The following is a 16,525-nucleotide window of genomic DNA, read 5'->3' as shown; positions in this document are numbered from 1 at the left end:
TCCTGCCCGATTCCTGCCCGAAATTCCCTCACACCTGGATCCCTCAGCTCCTCACCTGGTTCTGGAAGCCCATGGCTGGCACGTTGCACCTCACAGCAGCATCTTCCTCGTGGTTGCAGCCCTGGGACTCGGTGTTGAACTTGCAGTCCGTGACCGACTTCTCAAAGCCCGTGCAGTCGATCTCGTTCAGGTGGATGGGACCCATTCCTTGGGGAAAAACAGGGAAAAAAAGTCCTTTTGGGTGGTGAGGGAACACCCCCAGCAGGTTGTTAACACCACAGTGACCTCCAGCACTCAGAACTTGGAAAAAAATCCGCTGATTTCTTGTAAAAATAAAACAAAAAGCCGCGAGGTTATGGTTAATAATTCCACCGTTAAATTCTTTCCAGTATTCCCTGTGACTCCAGCGTGCAGGAATCCCAGGAAAAGCCAGATTTCCACTGTTTCATCGTTTACAAACTTCAGCTGTAGGAATTCACCAATTTGGTGACCTTTTGGCTGGGTCTTTGTGCTGGGATCTGCTCCCGGTCAAGGCGTGACATTTAATCGGGACATCGGCACGTTGGCTGGGAATAAAACACCCACAGGGAGGGATGAGGGGGCAGGAAAAGAAATCTGGGGCAGGCTGTGGCTTCCAGCACTGAGGGAAACAGCAGTGAACAACTGCAGAGAAGGGGCTCGAGGTGCTGGGACAGAAATGGAATAATTTGGGTCCTCCCAGGATGAGCGGCAGCAGAAAATTGGAATTTCCATCAGAAAAACACGGCAGGGAAGGATCCCTCCTGCAGAGCTCAGCTCCTGCTGCCAAAAGTGCTGGGAAAGAACGACCAAGGTGGAGATGTGAATGTGCTGGGCTCCATTTCACCCACAGTCCGTGGGGTTTGGGCACCTTGGGCAGCCCCGTGTCCACCCCTCACGCCACAGGTGGGCAGGGTGGGAGGACATTCCCGGGGGAGGCTGCTGGGGAATAGGAATCTTGTCCCTTTTTTGTTCTGCCTCTCTCTCATTAAAATCCCGTTTGTGGTTCCCATCTGGAGCTGGCAGCACTTCCTGGTCATTCTGCAGCCACCGAGGGGCTGAGAGGGAGGAGTGCCTTGACCAGAGCTGGAGGGGGAGGTTCCAGGAATGCAGGAGGGATCCAGGCCGACATTCCCAGCCTGGCAAAGTCATTCCAGTGGGATGACGAGGATGACAAAGATGACAAAGGACAAGGGCAGGGCCTCAGTGAGCCACAGAACTCTGGCAGGGCTGCTCTTCTTGGGGAAATTATGGCACATGGGGGCACTGAAATGGAGCCAAAATGGGATGAAATGCGAGGAAAACTGAATTTCCTCCCATGCCATTGCACTTAAAACCACCAGGATTTGGCCTGTCCAGCCAACACTTGCCTTCACCTACTCCCTGGAGTTTAATTCCATGCTCTCCCTCCCAGGACATCAGCACATCCATGAGCTCTGGGCTCAGTCTCCCCTCTTGTGGGAATAAGAGTGAGTTGTTTAATCTGTTGTTAATTAATTGTTGCCGATTAATAAAGGTGGGATAAACCCTCCTCCCCCAGCCCAAGCTCTGTGAAAGGCTCTGCTCTCCCCCTCTGCCCTAACTGGGACTCCCAGTTAAGCCACTGGGAGCTGATTTACCCTGTGCAATTCAACCCCTTCACACCCACAGTGAGGCTGATCCTTCAAAGCAGCCTCGGAACACCCAAACTCCCCGGGATGCAGCTGGAATGAAACAAAAGTGTAAACAGGGACACGGCCTTGAGAGCTTGGAGAGCTCCCTGCACATCCAGGGCCAACAAAAGCTCCTTTTCCAACCAAAATGTGGCTGCTGGAGGGACGACCCCCATCCCAAGGGACGCTCCTGACGGGGAGCACCGATGGACTGTGAGCAGTAAAAGAAAGGGAAGCGCGTGGGGGGAGATTCCAGGCTGTGGGATGTGGCAGGAACAGCGTGTTCCACGTTCTGCTCCTGCACGTGGCAGCCACTTCCCCCCACCCCAGGGTGATGGAGCTGGTTCCTCCATCCCGTTCCACACATCAGCAGATTCCATCCCACCACAAGAGGGTTTTTGGCAAATCCAGTGGACAGGTCATGTTTTAGAGCTTCCCAGACTCGGGACACCCACGTGTTGTTTCCTTCCCTCCCCTTCTCCAAGTGGAAGGAATTTCCCCCTTTCCTTCATTCTCAAAATTTCCCCCATTCCTTCATTCTCAAAATTTCTCCCATTCCTTTATTCTCAAAATTTCTCCCATTCCTTCATTCTTGAAATTTCTCCCATTCCTTTATCCTCACAACAAGGATTTGGTGTCAGTTTTTTGGGGTTATTCTCACAATGAGGGTTTGGTGTCCTTTTTTTTTGGGTTATTCTCCCAACAAGGATTTGGTGTAATTTTTTGGGGTTATTCCCACAATGAGGGTTTGGTGTCCTTTTTTTTTGGGTTATTCTCCCAACAAGGATTTGGTGTCATTTTTTGGGGTTATTCCCACAATGAGGGTTTGGTGTCCTTTTTTTTTTTGGGTCTCCACCACAGGAACAAGGTGTGGGAATCACCAGGTGGTTTCAGCTCGCCTTTGACTCACCACTGACCACATTTTGGGATTTAAACCAACTCCCAAAGACAGGAAATCCAAACCCAAACCTGGCCCTGAGCTGCTCAAATGCCCTTCTGTTTATAATGAGCTAAATTACTGTCCTGGTCTTAAATTGGAGCATTTGAAGTCTGGCTCCAGGACTCCTTTTTTGCCAGGAACCTTCTAGTAATGCATTACTCCATGGTGTGGTTCTAGAGGGCTCAAAGGGAATTTCAGAGCAGCAGATGAGATAATTAAGAATTAATTACTGGAACAGCTGCCCGAGCAAAAGGTCAAACTCATCATCCCCAGACTTTTTTTTCAGGGAATCTTTTGAAGTCACGTAATTCCAGTCCGGCCCCAAGAGACTTTATTAAGGTTAGGGAAAAAAATTCCTGATCCCCAAACCGAACGTCCCAACAAAAATCCGCCGTGCCCTGAATTATGGGATGTCCCTGGGGGCGGAACTCTCCGTAACTCAGGGCACCAGGAGCCCCTGGAGCTGTGGAGGTCCTTACCTTGGCCCAGCCTGGCTCCCGTGATGGCCTCCTTGGCGCTGCCGAAGCCCAGCTCCCGGCACACCACGCTGGCCGACACCAGGTTCCAGTTGTCGTCGCACACCGTCCCCCACTCCCCGTTTTTCAGCACCTCCACCCGGCCTTCCCCGGTGTTGGCTCCTCCTTTCAGCCTCACCAGGGGTTGCTGGAAGAGACAGAGGCAGGAGTGGGGTCACCGCAGCCTGGGAGTGGCACCTCCGTCCTTTACGGGAGTTATTTGTGCAAAGCTGGGCCTAAAACCTTTCCTAGAATCACCTGAGACACCTTAAAAACATCCATCACATCGTCCCAACTGCAGGAACCTCTGCAGGGATTTTGGTGAGCGCAGATTTGTTCCTCACACCTCACGTGTGGGCAGGGAATAAAAAAACCCATCCCAGTTCTCTGCAGGTGCTTGGGCTTAGGAGCCTTTTCCTGTCCTGGGCTGAATATGGTAAAAACCAGTTTTAGATCTCTTGGGAGCCTTGCAGGAGGGTTGGGAATGGCCCTGAGCCCACCAGTGCCCAGCTCTCAGCCCCTGGCTGCCCTAAAGGGGTTTATTTGCTGCTCACCTCTCCAGCCCAGGCTCCTGGCTTAATCCAGGACCAACGTTGAGCTCAAGCCCCATAAAACCTGCCTAAGTGCTCGGTTCTGAGCAATAATAATATAGAAATAATATATAATAAATAATGATAATAAATAATAAAGAAATAATAAATAATGACTGAGAAGTGGAATAAAAAATCTGGCTTTTGCAGCCAGAAGTACCCAGCTGAGTGGCAGCTCCAGTTCCACTCATTTCTGGGTTTGTATTATTTAATTATTACCTGTTAATCACCTACTCCTCCCCCCAATGCCAAGCAGGGAGCTGCCAACCCCTGCTGCACCCGAGAGCTGAATTTTGGCGGTGGGAGCAAAGTTTTAAGCGTGAAAACACCACAAATCCTTCACTTTTCCGACTGGGAGCGTGCCTGGAGCACTTTCTCCAGGCTGGGGTCACACCAAGGACACCCAAAGCCTAAACAAAGGCTTAAGGAGTTACTTGGCAGCGCGTGTGGCTCGGGAGATTAACAATGATTTACAAACCCTTTCACCTCCCGGGCCTAAATCCTGCAAGGCAGGAGGCTGGGATCCAAGCAGGGGTTGCATTATTCCCACCACAGAGATGCTGGCACCTGGAAAAAGCCCAAAGATTCCCCTAAACCCACCCAGGCACAGCCGGGCTGGGGGTGCAGCCACAAAATCCACAGCAAAACCTCCTCCTGTGAGAAACCTCCCAAGATTCCCCCTCTAGCCCAAGGCTGCAGCTGGAATATTTCCCTTGGCACCCACCTCTGCCATGTTAAGCTGTCCTTTCCTAGCCCCCGACACCGGCAATGTCCAACTCCAGCCTTGTTTTCCAACCCTTCTGCACCTCCCGGGATTTTCACACCTCGCTAGACTAAACAAACCCAGCTTTCCAACCTCGCCCGTGTTTTCCCCTCAGGGCATTTCCTCGCCGAGGTCAACGGAGGCAGAGGAAACGCCGGCTGATTTCCACGGGGAAGAGCAATCCAGCAGAATTCCAGCGCCCGTGGAGCAGCACAGCCGGGCACGGCCTCCGCTGGCTCTGCCCGAGCGGCTCCAACAGGACCCAGAGCCAGGGATTTGCTCACTCCTCGCTCGCAGCTTTGCCAGCTCTCCCACCCTTTGGAGGCAGGAGAGGGAGGAAAGAGCCTGGAATCTGTGCGGGTGGGAGCTGAGCTGGGCGTGCTGGGGATGCCGCAGGGACCATCGTGGCTGCGGCACCTTGTGGGAATTTTGGCGGTGGATGGTTCCAGCCCCAGAGGTTTCCTGCTTTAATTGGCAGCTAGATGGGATATGGGGAAGGAATTCCTTCCCTGGGAGGGTGGGGAGGGGATGGGGGGGAATTCCCAGAGGAGCTGGGGCTGCCCCTGGATCCCTGGAAGTGCCCAAGGCCAGGCTGGAGCAGCCAGGGACAGTGGGAGGTGTCCCTGGGCATGGCAGGGGTGGCACTGGATGGGCTTTGAGGTCCCTTCCAACCCAAACCATTCCCTGATTCCATTTTCCCATCCGTCTGTGGGTGCTGCAGGAACAGCTCTGAGCTCTGGGAATCTGCTGGGCGGGAAGGCCTGGAGGGACAGGACACAGGGAATGGCTTCCCACTGGAAAAGGGGAGATATGGATGGGATATTGGGAAGGAATTCCCCCCTGGGAGGGTGGGGAGGGGCTGGGATGGAATTCCCAGAGCAGCTGTGGCTGTCCCTGGATCCCTGGAAGTGCCCAAGGCCAGGCTGGAGCAGCCTGGGACAGTGGGAGGTGTCCCTATGGCAGGGGGTGGGATAAGATGGGCTTAAGGTCCACTGTTCCCATACAGTGAGTCGTTCCCTCCCAGGCTTTTATCAGAGTAGGATGAGGTTGGATATTCAGGAGAAATTGTTCTCTTTGAGAGTGGTGAGGGGCCGGGATGGAATTCCCAGAGAATCTGTGGCTGCCCCTGGATCCCTGGAAGTGCCCGAGGCCAGGATGGAACAACCCTGGCGGAAGGTGTCCTGCCCATGGCAAGGAGCGGGATTAGCCGATTTTTAAGGCTTTTCCAAGGCATTTTGGCATTCCAGGCCAGGCTGTGCCTGCTCCCTGCTCACCTCCTGCCTGAAGGCCTTTCGGAAGCCGCTGTGGCTGCTGGGGGCGAAGGCCCGGCCGGGGACGCAGCTGACGACCGCTGGCATCCCGTTGTCACACGTGCTGTTCTTCCCAGTGCCCCCCGTCAGGTGGTTTCCCAGTTTGCAGCTGGAAATGTGAGCCTCGTTCCCTGTGCAGTCCATGGAGTACGCCCAGTAGTGCTGCTTCCTTCTGCTGGCAAACATCCTGAAAGGAATCGAGGAGAAGGGGAAAATTAGGAAAGGAGGGGGGCTAGGAAAGGACAGCTTAACATGGCAGAGGTGGGTGCCAAGGGAAATATTCCAGCTGCAGCCTTGGGCTAGAGGGGGAATCTTGGGAGGTTTCTCACAGGAGGAGGTTTTGCTGTGGATTTTGTGGCTGCACCCCCAGCCCGGCTGTGCCTGGGTGGGTTTAGGGGAATCTTCAAAAAAAAAAAAAAAGTGCACTGATGGAGCTAAATTTTGGGAGGAAAAACGCCCTGAGGTGAAGTGGGGATTGGACAGGATTATTTGGAGGCTGATCTGTTCATCCACACCATGACTCTGTTGAGGTGACATTTAAAAACATGGAATTATTCCAGCTGGAAAAGACTTCCAAGATCATCGAGTCCAACCACTTGAGAGGAAATAAATCCCCTGCAAAAACTGAGAAATCAGAGTAGGAACCAAAGGTGCAGCTGCAGCAAATGACACATTCCCAGGAGCAGAGATCCCACCCCACGCAGGGACAGGGATCAGCCAATTCCAAACGGACAAAGAGGGTTTGTGCAGATGAGTGGGCTGAAGAAAAAAAAAAACTTCCAAAGCTTCCCAAAAAGACTTGCCCTTTTGCTGACCAGCAGCTATCAGCTGGGATTGGGAGAAATCCAAAGCCTCTCCAAGCCTCAGTGTTAACAACTGTGAGCCTGAGAGCAATTTCCGAGAGCAGGAGCAATTCCCCTCTGACTTGTTGTTGGCAGCAGCTCCTGCTTCTCGCTCCCAGACTGCCTGGAGCTGCTCCAGGCACTCCTGAGGAGGAAGGGGCACGTGTGATAAACTGGGAAGGGAAAGGATTCTGGAATCCAGCTCCATCCTACTGGAGCTGAGAGCTGGGGGAATGGGAATATGGGTCAGGTCAGCCTGAGAAAGGAGTTAAAAACACAGGGAAGGCTCAGGGGAGCCCAAGCCCTGCTGGGATCTCCACGTGGCTCCGTGTGATCCCGGTGCTGCTCCTCATTCCAGGAGTCTCTGCCACGCAGAGCCGGGATCCAGGGATTAGCTGGGATAAATGGCACAGTGAGGCAGGTGGAATTTGGGGAGAAAAAGCAGCAGTTCTGGTTTGTGCAGCACAGAGAGCCTGGGGAGCAGCTCCAGAGGGGCAGAGAGCCTTTCTGAAGGGGTTTTTTGGGAACTCCACTGCGCAGGTCCAGGTTTTCCCAGCTGATCCCTGTAAGATTCAGATTTTGCAGGGTCACAGATGTTTGAGGGGACACTTTTCTCCCCTCTGCTCACGGAGCTCTGCTGCCCAGCTCAGCACTTCTCCAGCCTCTCCTGGCTCCCAGCCACTGACTAATCCTTGCTGGAAGCAGATCTCCCTGGGAAGAGGTTGGGGATGGATCCAGCCAGGCTGGAGAGGGAGCTGCCATTGCATCCCATGATGCTGGAAAAGGATGGAGCAGGGCCAGGATCCATCCCAGGCAGCAGCAACAGGACCCTGCCTGTCCTGTGGGGAAAAGTGGCTGTCAGAACCCACCTCAGACCTGTCAGGGACCCCTGAACCGAGGGAAAAGGGGTGGGAAAATAGGAATAGAGTTAAAGTTTTAGAAATAAACCAAAGGAGGAGGCAACACAAAGCAGCAGCCACTTCCCAGCTGTGCTCAGGGTGGAAGGGAGGACCTGCAGGAACATTTTCACCCCTCACAGAGGGTCCAGAGAGCTCCATGAGCTCCAGAGCAGACAAGGAACAGCCTGACTTAGGGAAGCAGGGATGGGGATGCCTTAGAATAGCAAACAATGACCTCATCCTGGAAATTTCATGAGGCATTAACATCTGGATGGTATTAACAGCCCTCGGGAGGCTGGGGAGAAATGAAGCCCCACCTCGTGTCCCCAGACTGAATCAATGTGAAAAAAGCAGAATTCAGCTGATCTCTGCAGGTAGAAACTCGGGGCTTTGCTGATGTTTCATTTTTAGCACAAAAGGGCCCAACTGGAATCAGTGGGAGCCCAGGGTGACGCTGCTCAGGTCAGAGGTGGGAATGAACATTCCTGCTGGGAGAGCTCGGCCAGTTCCAGGTCAGGCTGGAATTCAAACCGTTTCTACTGGTGAGGAGAGCGGGATCTGCATCCCAGAAAAGCTTTGAGCAAAGCACAGGTGGAGCCCAAGGGCTGCGGGAAGGGCTGAGGGATTGGGTAAGGAGCCCTCGGGATATTCCATGATTCCATGAGTTGGGGAGCAGAAAACAAATGATTGCACAAAAAATTCAGGAAAATTCACTCCAATCGCACTGAGCAGAGGCTGGGGAGCTGCTCCTCGGGGCTGTGAGCAGAGGTTTCAACCCCTGGGAAATTCCTTGAGTTAACAAGGTGCTGCCTTTGGCCTCAGGGAGGAGGGAGGGAGGGAAGCCAGGCCTGCCAAAGCCCTTCACATCCCAGCTTTTCCAGGGAAAAAGCAAACCAGGAGGGTTCATGCTACAAGAACTGAAGTAATGAACTGCCCATCACCTCTGAGTGGGTTTATAATGGGTGAGCAGACTGGTTAAACTGGGAGCTGCGGTTTGGACTGACATTGATCCTGGAGTTGCTGAGCTCCTCCAGCCATTCCTTTGTCAACTCACAAAGGCTTCAAAAAGGCATCAGCTCCAGCTCTCTGATCCCAGATTTCTCCTCTCTCCAGCAGCAAAATGCATTAAATTCTGCTTTCCCAGCCAGAGCAGGGACTGGGAGGAGGAGTTAGAGCAGTGCCTATGTAAAACCCACGGTGAGGAGCGAACAAGAACAGGGAATCAACGTTAGATTTGTTTCATTTCCGAACATAAATCGCGCTGTCAGCTCCAGAGGCCGGGTTACAGTCAGGAATAAACCCCTGGCAGTGGGACAACGATGAACTAAGTTGTTTTCTTTCAAGCGAGATCCATCTGCAAATCATTTCACCTCCCACCATTGTGCAGGAGCAGAGCTCAGCAGGCAGGGCTGGGATCGGGGGCAGCGGGATGGGGGGGATGTGGGAAGGGGCAGCCTTGGCCAGCAGAAACCTGATCCCAGCCTTTCTCCCTGCAGAAGCAGGAGCAGGAGCAGGAGCAGGAGCAGGAGCAGGAGCAGGAGCAGGATCTGCTCTTGGGAGAAGGGGATTCTCAAATTAGAGGGAGCAAAGCCTGAGGAATGAGGAGAAAGGATTTTTCTGAGGCTTCACATCCATAGGGAGAGCGGGTTTAGCTCCAAGATGAGCCTTTCCCTGTCCAGAACAAACCATGTGGGACAAGCACCCCTTGGCCCAGGTGAGAAGGTGCCACTGGTCATCAGCCCAGCCCCTTGACCACAAATCCAAGGTCACTCCCAGCCCACAACTGGGAGCTTTCCCACCCCAGTAACACCAGTTGGACGTGATGCATCCGCCCATAGCACAAAGGGAAGCGGCCCAAGGAAGAATTCAGCTTTTAAACTCTGCTGACAAACAAAACCGTGCAGCTGCCAAGGCTTTACAAGTCTCTCCCATCCAATAAAATCCCATCCCCATTTTTTCCAGCCTGGGATAATGCTCAGCGTGTTTTCCAAAATATTTGTGGGTGCCGGAGCCCAGCAAGGCCGAAAACAAGGAATGGGAGGGAGGTCTTGGGGCACTGAGGCTCTTCAGCAGCAGAGATCTCCTGGGCTGGGATTTGGGAACACTTCACATTCCTAATTCCAGCTCAATTCAATGGGATTTTCAGCAGTGCTGAGTTGATGCTGAACAACCTTCTGTCAGTTTTTCCATGTGTCCAAGAGACAGGACAGCTCCTGAGCACCCGTTTATTTAAGGCAGATGGCTCCAGATGCTCCAGTTAATGCTTTTCTTGGAAAGGCCACAACTGGAAGCAGGAAAAATCTACTTTGTCTGTCTGGAGGTGATTTATTCCCTGCTCCTGCAGGGAATGGGAATCTCAGGGATGGGTTTAAGGGAAATGTGGAAGCAAACCCTCCTCAAAACAGTGTCCAGGCCCTGCTCATCTCCCTGGGAATCCTGCAGACAGAATCCCAGCGGGTTCTTTATTTCATGTTTTCCCTGTGCTGGCTTTGGGCTACTCCAAGCCAAGGACCTCTCTGACGGGTCAGGATCTTGCTAATGAAAGAAATGAAACGTGGCCAGGCTGATCCAGAGGGAATGTTCAGAAACAGCAATTCCACAGGCCAGCAGGAGCAGGCAGGAAAGCCACAGCTCCTGCCTGGAGCGTTCAGCCCTCCCCTGAAGCAGCTGATGCTTTCCTGCTCCCCAGGTCACGGAGGAGGAAAGGAACGAGACAGAATTTCATTTGAACTGTTTTACATCTGCTGCAGGGTGTTTTTCCTAGGGAACAGTGTGGGAAGAGCCCGGGCTGGGATGAGGGCTGGTGACAAAAAGCAAAATGAAGCAATGACAACAAAAAAAATGTCCAGAGCTCCTGGCTCCCAAGGAACAGGAAACGCAGCCTAAACCTTCCCGCTTGCAGCTCTGGAAAACACAACGTTCTCCCTATAAATCAGCAGCTTCTTCCTTCATTTCATAGGAATCCACAAATCTAGGGGGAAAAAGCAGCGCTGAGATCCCAGAGGATCCTTCTCCCAGCACCATCTGGGATGCACAGGCAGGAATTGCGCTCAGGGTGGGAAGGAGGAACCTGGGCACAAGGGAGCACAAGAAAGGCTCCTTTTATTTCAACTTGGACTTGGTTGGAGTTTCCAGCACATCCAGAACTGATCCAGCCTCTGGATTTCTGCACAGGGATGGGGTGAGCAGTTGGAGACTGTGTATATTATGGAATGACAGGACAAGGGGGATTTAAACTGCCAGAGGGCAGGGATGGGTAGGATATGGGGAAGGAATTCCTGGCTGGGAGGGTGGGGAGGGGCTGGGATGGAATTCCCAGAGCAGCTGTGGCTGCCCCTGGATCCCTGGAAGTGCCCAAGGCCAGGTTGGAACCCCCTGGGACAGTGGGAGGTGTCCCTGGGCATGGCAGGGGTGGCACTGGATGGGCTTTAAATCCCTTCCCACCCAAACCATTCCATGATTTCCTCGCAGCTGATGGATTTACTGGGACAGTGGGAGCAGTTTGGTCCCATCCCTCCCCTGCCCACCACACAGAACCATCCCTGCTGGAGGAAATGTTCATCCTCGAGCTGGAATTACAAAATAAAAAGGTTTTTTGGGCCAACTGCCCCATGTCCCACTCCAGGCCCTGTCACTTACACTCATCAAGGTCTGCATCCAAAGAGTGAGGATCAAAGGGCTCCCCTGCCTGCACCAGGCAAATCCAGGCTGGAAAAGTTCCCTGAGGGCACAAACCAGCCCTGCATGACTCCAGGGGCAAATCCTGGCTGGAGGGGGGAAAATCCTGGCTGGAAAAGATCCCTGAGGGTACAAATCAGCCCTGGAGGACTCCAGGGACAAATCCTGGCTGGAAAAGATCCCTGAGGGTACAAACCAGACCTGCAGGACTCCAGGGACAAATCCTGGCTGGAGAAGTTCCCTGAGGGCACAAATCAGCCCTGCAGGACTCCAGGGACAAATCCAGGCTGGAAAAGATCCCTGAGGGCACAAACCAGCCCTGCAGAGCCACAGAGGCAAATCCTGTCTGAAGGGGGGGGGAAAATCCAGGCTGGAAAAGATCCCTGAGGGCACAAACCAGGACATTCCGAACATTTACACAGATGGAAAATCCGATCTGGAGGAACGTAGCAGTCGGAGATTTTCCTACCCCAGGGTCCCCGGTGCCACCTGACAATTTCCATCTGGAACAAGGCCCCGAGTGTTCCAAGGAGTGTCCGCGGCTCCCACCGAGCCCTGCCCTTACTTGTAGACGTTGGTGTTGTATTTCCTCTCGCTCGGGAAGCCAAACATCCCACAGACCACCCGGGAATTCTTCATGGTCCAGTGCTTGTCACAGATCTGCTTCCAGGTGCCCTCGTCCTTCACCTCCACGTAGCCCTCGGTGACAGGGACCCGCTTGCGGTAGGTGGCCAGGATGGCGCGGATCCGGATGTCCTCCACCTGGATGTTCATGTTCTGTGGGCGGAAAATGAACGGGAATGACGCTGGATCGTAGGGAAATGGGCTGTGGAGCTTCCAGGTGGGATCACAGCCCAGCTGTGGTCAGCTGGAGCAGAAAGGAGGAGGTGTTGAGGAAGGAACGGGGCGGGGAGGCAAACAGGACAAGGGGAATGGATTCAAACTTCCAGAGGACAGAGTTAGATGGGATATTGGGAGAAATATATTTCCCTGTCAGGGACTGGGATGGAATTCCCATCCCTGGAAGTGCCCAAGGCCAGGTTGGAGCACCCTGGGATAGTGGGAGGTGTCCCTGCCCGTGGCAGGAGGTGGAACGAGGTGATTTTTAAGCTCTCTTCCAACCCAAACCTTTCTGGGATTTTATGAAACAAACCTTTCCACCTTGTGTAAATCCATCCTCTGGAAGAGGATTCTTTTTTCTCATTAAAAAAAAAGAAAAGCAGCTCTGATTTATTTTATAAGGTAGCCCTATAACAAATCTGCTTTGTCACTTCAATTCCAAGTGCTGTTTTCACCTTAATTTAGTCCTTGTTCCTGTGGAAATAAACCAAGCTCAGCTTTGTTAGGGCCAGCCTTAATCACAGACTCATTCCGGGTGCAAGGAGCCGGGAGCCCTGGCAGGGAAGGGCTTTGGGGTTTTCATCCAAAGCCATGATTTCATGTGGAATCTGGGATTCCAACGTGCTGACTCCAGCGTTTCTCTGGCTCCTCCTCCATAACCTGGGACAGCAAATGAGTCATGGAAGCCGAATCGATTTCACACGTGGGACCTATGTGAGGGCACAAACCAGCCCTGGAGGGCTCCGGGGGCAAATCCAGGCTGGAACAGATCCCTGAGGGCACAAACCAGCCCTGCAGAGCCACAGAGGCAAATCCTGTCTGAAGGGGGGGAAATCCAGGCTGGAACAGATCCCTGAGGGCACAAACCAGCCCTGCAGGACTCCAGGGGCAAATCCTGGCTGGAAAATATCCCTGAAGGCACAAATCAGTCCTGCAGGACTCCAGGGGCAAATCCAGGCTGGAAAACATCCCTCAGGGCACAGACCAGACCTGAAGGACCCCAGGGACAAATCCTGGCTGGAGGGGGGAAAATCCTGGCTGGAAAAGATCCCTGAGGGCACAAACCAGCCCTGCAGGACTCCAGGGGCAAATCCAGGCTGGAAAAGATCCCTGAGGGCACAGATGAGCCCTGCAGAGCTCCAGAGGCAAATCCTGTCGGGGGGGGGGGGGGGGGGGGGGGAAGGGGAAATCCAGGCTGGAAAATATCCCTGAGGGCACAAATAAGTCCTGCAGGACTTCAGGGCAAATCCTGACTGGAAATACATCCCTCAGGGCACAAACCAGACCTGAAGGACCCCAGGGACAAATCCTGGCTGGAGGGGGGAAAATCCAGGCTGGAAAAGATCCCTGAGGGCACAAACCAGACCTGTAGAGCCACAGAGGCAAATCCTGTCTGAAGGGGGGTAAATCCTGGCTGGAAAATGCCTGTAAGGGCAAAAACAAGCCCTGGAGGACTCCAGGGACAAATCCTGGCTGGAAAAGATCCCTGAGGGCACAAACCAGCCCTGCAGGACTCCAGGGGCAAATCCTGACTGGAAAAGATCCCTCAGGGCACAGACCAGACCTGAAGGACCCCAGGGACAAATCCTGGCTGGAGGGGGGGAAATCCTGTCTGGAAAAGATTCCTGAGGGCACAAACCAGCCCTGCAGGACTCCAGGGGCAAATCCTGGCTGGAAGGGGAAAATCCTGGCTGGAAAATACCTGTGAGGGCACAAACCAGCCCTGCAGAGCCCCAGAGGCAAATCCTGTCTGAAGGGGGGAAATCCAGGCTGGAAAAGATCACTGAGGGTACAAACCAGCCCTGCAGGACTCCAGGGGCAAATCCAGGCTGGAAAAGATCCCTGAGGGCACAAACCAGCCCTGCAGAGCCACAGAGGCAAATCCTGTCTGAAGGGGGGGAAATCCAGGCTGGAAAAGATCCCTGAGGGCACAAACCAGCCCTGCAGGACTCCAGGGGCAAATCCAGGCTAGAAACCGTCCCTGAGGGCACAAACCAGCCCTGCAGAGCCACAGATGAAAATCCTGGCTGGAGGGGGAAAATCCAGGCTGGAAAAGATCCCTGAAGGCACAAATCAGCCCTGCAGGATTTCAGGGGCAAATCCAGGCTGGAAAAGATTCCTGAGGGCACAAACCAGCCCTGCAGGACTCCAGGGGCAAATCCTGGCTGGAAGGGGAAAATCCTGGCTGGAAAATACCTGTGAGGGCACAAACCAGCCCTGCAGAGCCCCAGGGGCAAATCCTGGCTGGAAAAGATCTCTGTGGCAAGCGGTTACAAAAGAGCTTCTGAAAAATGGATGAGTTCCCTTCCAGGAGCCCTTTCCTTGTCAAATATGTGCAAACTCACGTGGTTCTGCTCGGGGTTACATCAGAACTGAGGAATCCTCAGATTCAACCACTTGGAAAAGAAAAGTTGCCCGGAGCTTTAAAGGGCCACGGGCTGCTGGTCAGGGCTCGCAGGGAGATCAGAGCAGGACCTGCCAAGTCCTGCAGATTCCGTGGCTCATCCATTCTCCAGATGCTTCACCAGCACTGATGCAACAAACAGAGCCCAGGGAAGGGCAAAGAAAGAGGCTGCTGGGGCAGGAAATGGGTCAGGGAACGAGGCAAGGAATGGGGTTGGCATCTCCTCCTCAGCTCTGCTCCTCTGCTCACACAGCCTTTGACAACTCACTTAAGGCCTTTCCCCTCCTTTTCCTTATTTTTCCCCCCATTTCTGTCTTTTTTTTGGTCTGCATTTACCACCCAGTTTTGCAAAACACTCTTTCCCTCTTTCCCCCTCAGCTGCAGGAATTCAAGTCTCCAAAATCTGTGCTGGAGCATCTCTGAAACCCTGGAACACAGGATTTATCCAACAGGGTTCACAGGCTGAGCTCCAGTTTTGAAAGCTCTTGTAGCCCTCAAGAATCAAAAATAATCCCTGTGATACCCAAAGTTGTGACATCTGAGGCAATTTCAGGTGTTGCAAGGATCTGATGTAAGAGGGGATTTAAAACATCCCCAGCGGAGCCTGAGAAATCCATTTGCAGCACAAAATTTGTCCTGAAACTTGGCAGTTTCTCCTCAAATCTTGCAGAGTTTTTGACTACGTGCTGTCAGGAAGGTACCGGAGCCTCAGGGCATTCCAGGGCCTCCCCAGGCTGCTTTCCAAACCCTGCAACTCGCTTTTCCCTGCTGCAGTTTAGGAAATGTTTCCCGTTTTTCCCTTGCTGGAGAAGTTGTGTTTACCCAGGGTCATCAGAGGGAACTTTGTTCCCCTGCTTCCCCTACCCTGCCTCATTTTCTTCACCTGGGAAAAAGGTAATCAAAGCCTGAAACCCACTTGGAAACAGCTCTGGGTGCTGAAGATCTCAAAGGGTTTTTAAGAAAATCCTATTAAAGGGATTACCCAAAGGCCAGGGAGCCAACACTCCGAACTGCGCTGGAAAAGCACCTGGGAAAAGATGGGAAACGGGAGGAAATTTGCGCTGGCAGCTGGGAAAGTGGGAGGGGGAGTTTTCCATCTGTGACTGGGGGATTCATCCACCCCACAGGAAGCCCTGAGTAGGTCTGACACCCGTAGGTAGGCGAGGACCAGCCCTGCTGCACGTTAAAGTCCCAGGAATGGGACATTTTCCTTCTGGACCCGGCGTCAGGAACGCGCTAAAGCCCACCCGTGGCTCTCACCGGACAGCCCCTTCCCTTTTCCTTGGATTCCGACGGGCTGGAGGCCACAGCCGCTCCTTGGAATGAGCTCACACCCAGCGATGCTGCTCCAGGTGTATGGTGAGGAAGCTGCTCCGCGGCTCACCGCGCTTGAGTCGCGTGCCGTTCCAGATGTTGCACATCTGCCCGGTGCTTCCCAGGATCGGCATTCCCGCGTTCCACCTCTTACTCATCATTAAACATCCCTGTTCTCGCTGCTGGGCCATCCCAGGGAATGTCATCCAGGTGGAAAACCTGGAAAACCCCCAAGGCAAACAGAGGACTCGAAGGACTCGGTTGGATGTGGTCTTGGAGGTCTTTTCCAGCCTCAGTGACTCCTGGGATGACCGGCGATTCCCAAGCTCCTCCTGCAGGGAAATCTGGTGCAGGGAGAGCAAACTGCTTCTCCAAAGCCCCAAAAAGGCAGGGAATCCTATCCAGGATCCTGAGGGTTCAACTCCCACCTCCTCCTGAGGATCCCTCCTGCAGCAGGGAGCACAGCTGGACCCCCAGCTCTAAAGCAGCCACCTTCTGATCAAGGATATTTGGGTTTTCCTCTCCTGATCCAACAGATTTGGGGTTTTCCCTCTTCTTCCCACTCCCCCAGCCTGGCGGGAGCTCTGTTCCCCAAATCCCAGGACATCCGGCCTGTCCCTGCCAGCACCAGATGCTGAGTGGAGAGCACTGAGCCGGGTAACGCGGAACAATCCTGCCCTGCTGCATTCCTGCAGCTTCCAGGCACCTCCACCTCACGGATTTTCCAAGCCAGAGGGTGGATTTTAGTGATCCAAAGCCC

At 53.6% G+C, this 16,525-nt stretch overlaps 1 protein-coding gene across 2 annotated transcripts in view; it reads right to left on the bottom strand.

Moving 5' to 3' along the window:
• LOXL2 (lysyl oxidase like 2) overlaps window positions 1-16,525 on the bottom strand; it is a 55,292-nt gene that overhangs the window by 15,642 nt on the left and 23,125 nt on the right. For both annotated transcript variants that reach the window (XM_069035393.1, XM_069035392.1), the window contains exons 4-7: window positions 11,773-11,984; window positions 5,753-5,975; window positions 3,090-3,273; window positions 56-207 (exon numbers count right to left, since the gene is read on the bottom strand). In XM_069035393.1, coding sequence (XP_068891494.1) covers window positions 56-207; window positions 3,090-3,273; window positions 5,753-5,975; window positions 11,773-11,984 — 771 coding nt within the window. The remainder of the gene's footprint in view (window positions 1-55; window positions 208-3,089; window positions 3,274-5,752; window positions 5,976-11,772; window positions 11,985-16,525) is intronic.

The sequence above is a fragment of the Aphelocoma coerulescens genome, chromosome 22 (assembly GCF_041296385.1).
Source record: "Aphelocoma coerulescens isolate FSJ_1873_10779 chromosome 22, UR_Acoe_1.0, whole genome shotgun sequence".
Lineage (NCBI taxonomy): Eukaryota > Metazoa > Chordata > Aves > Passeriformes > Corvidae > Aphelocoma > Aphelocoma coerulescens.
Note: the sequence above shows the minus strand (reverse complement) of the source record. Positions and strands in the feature narration are given on the sequence as shown.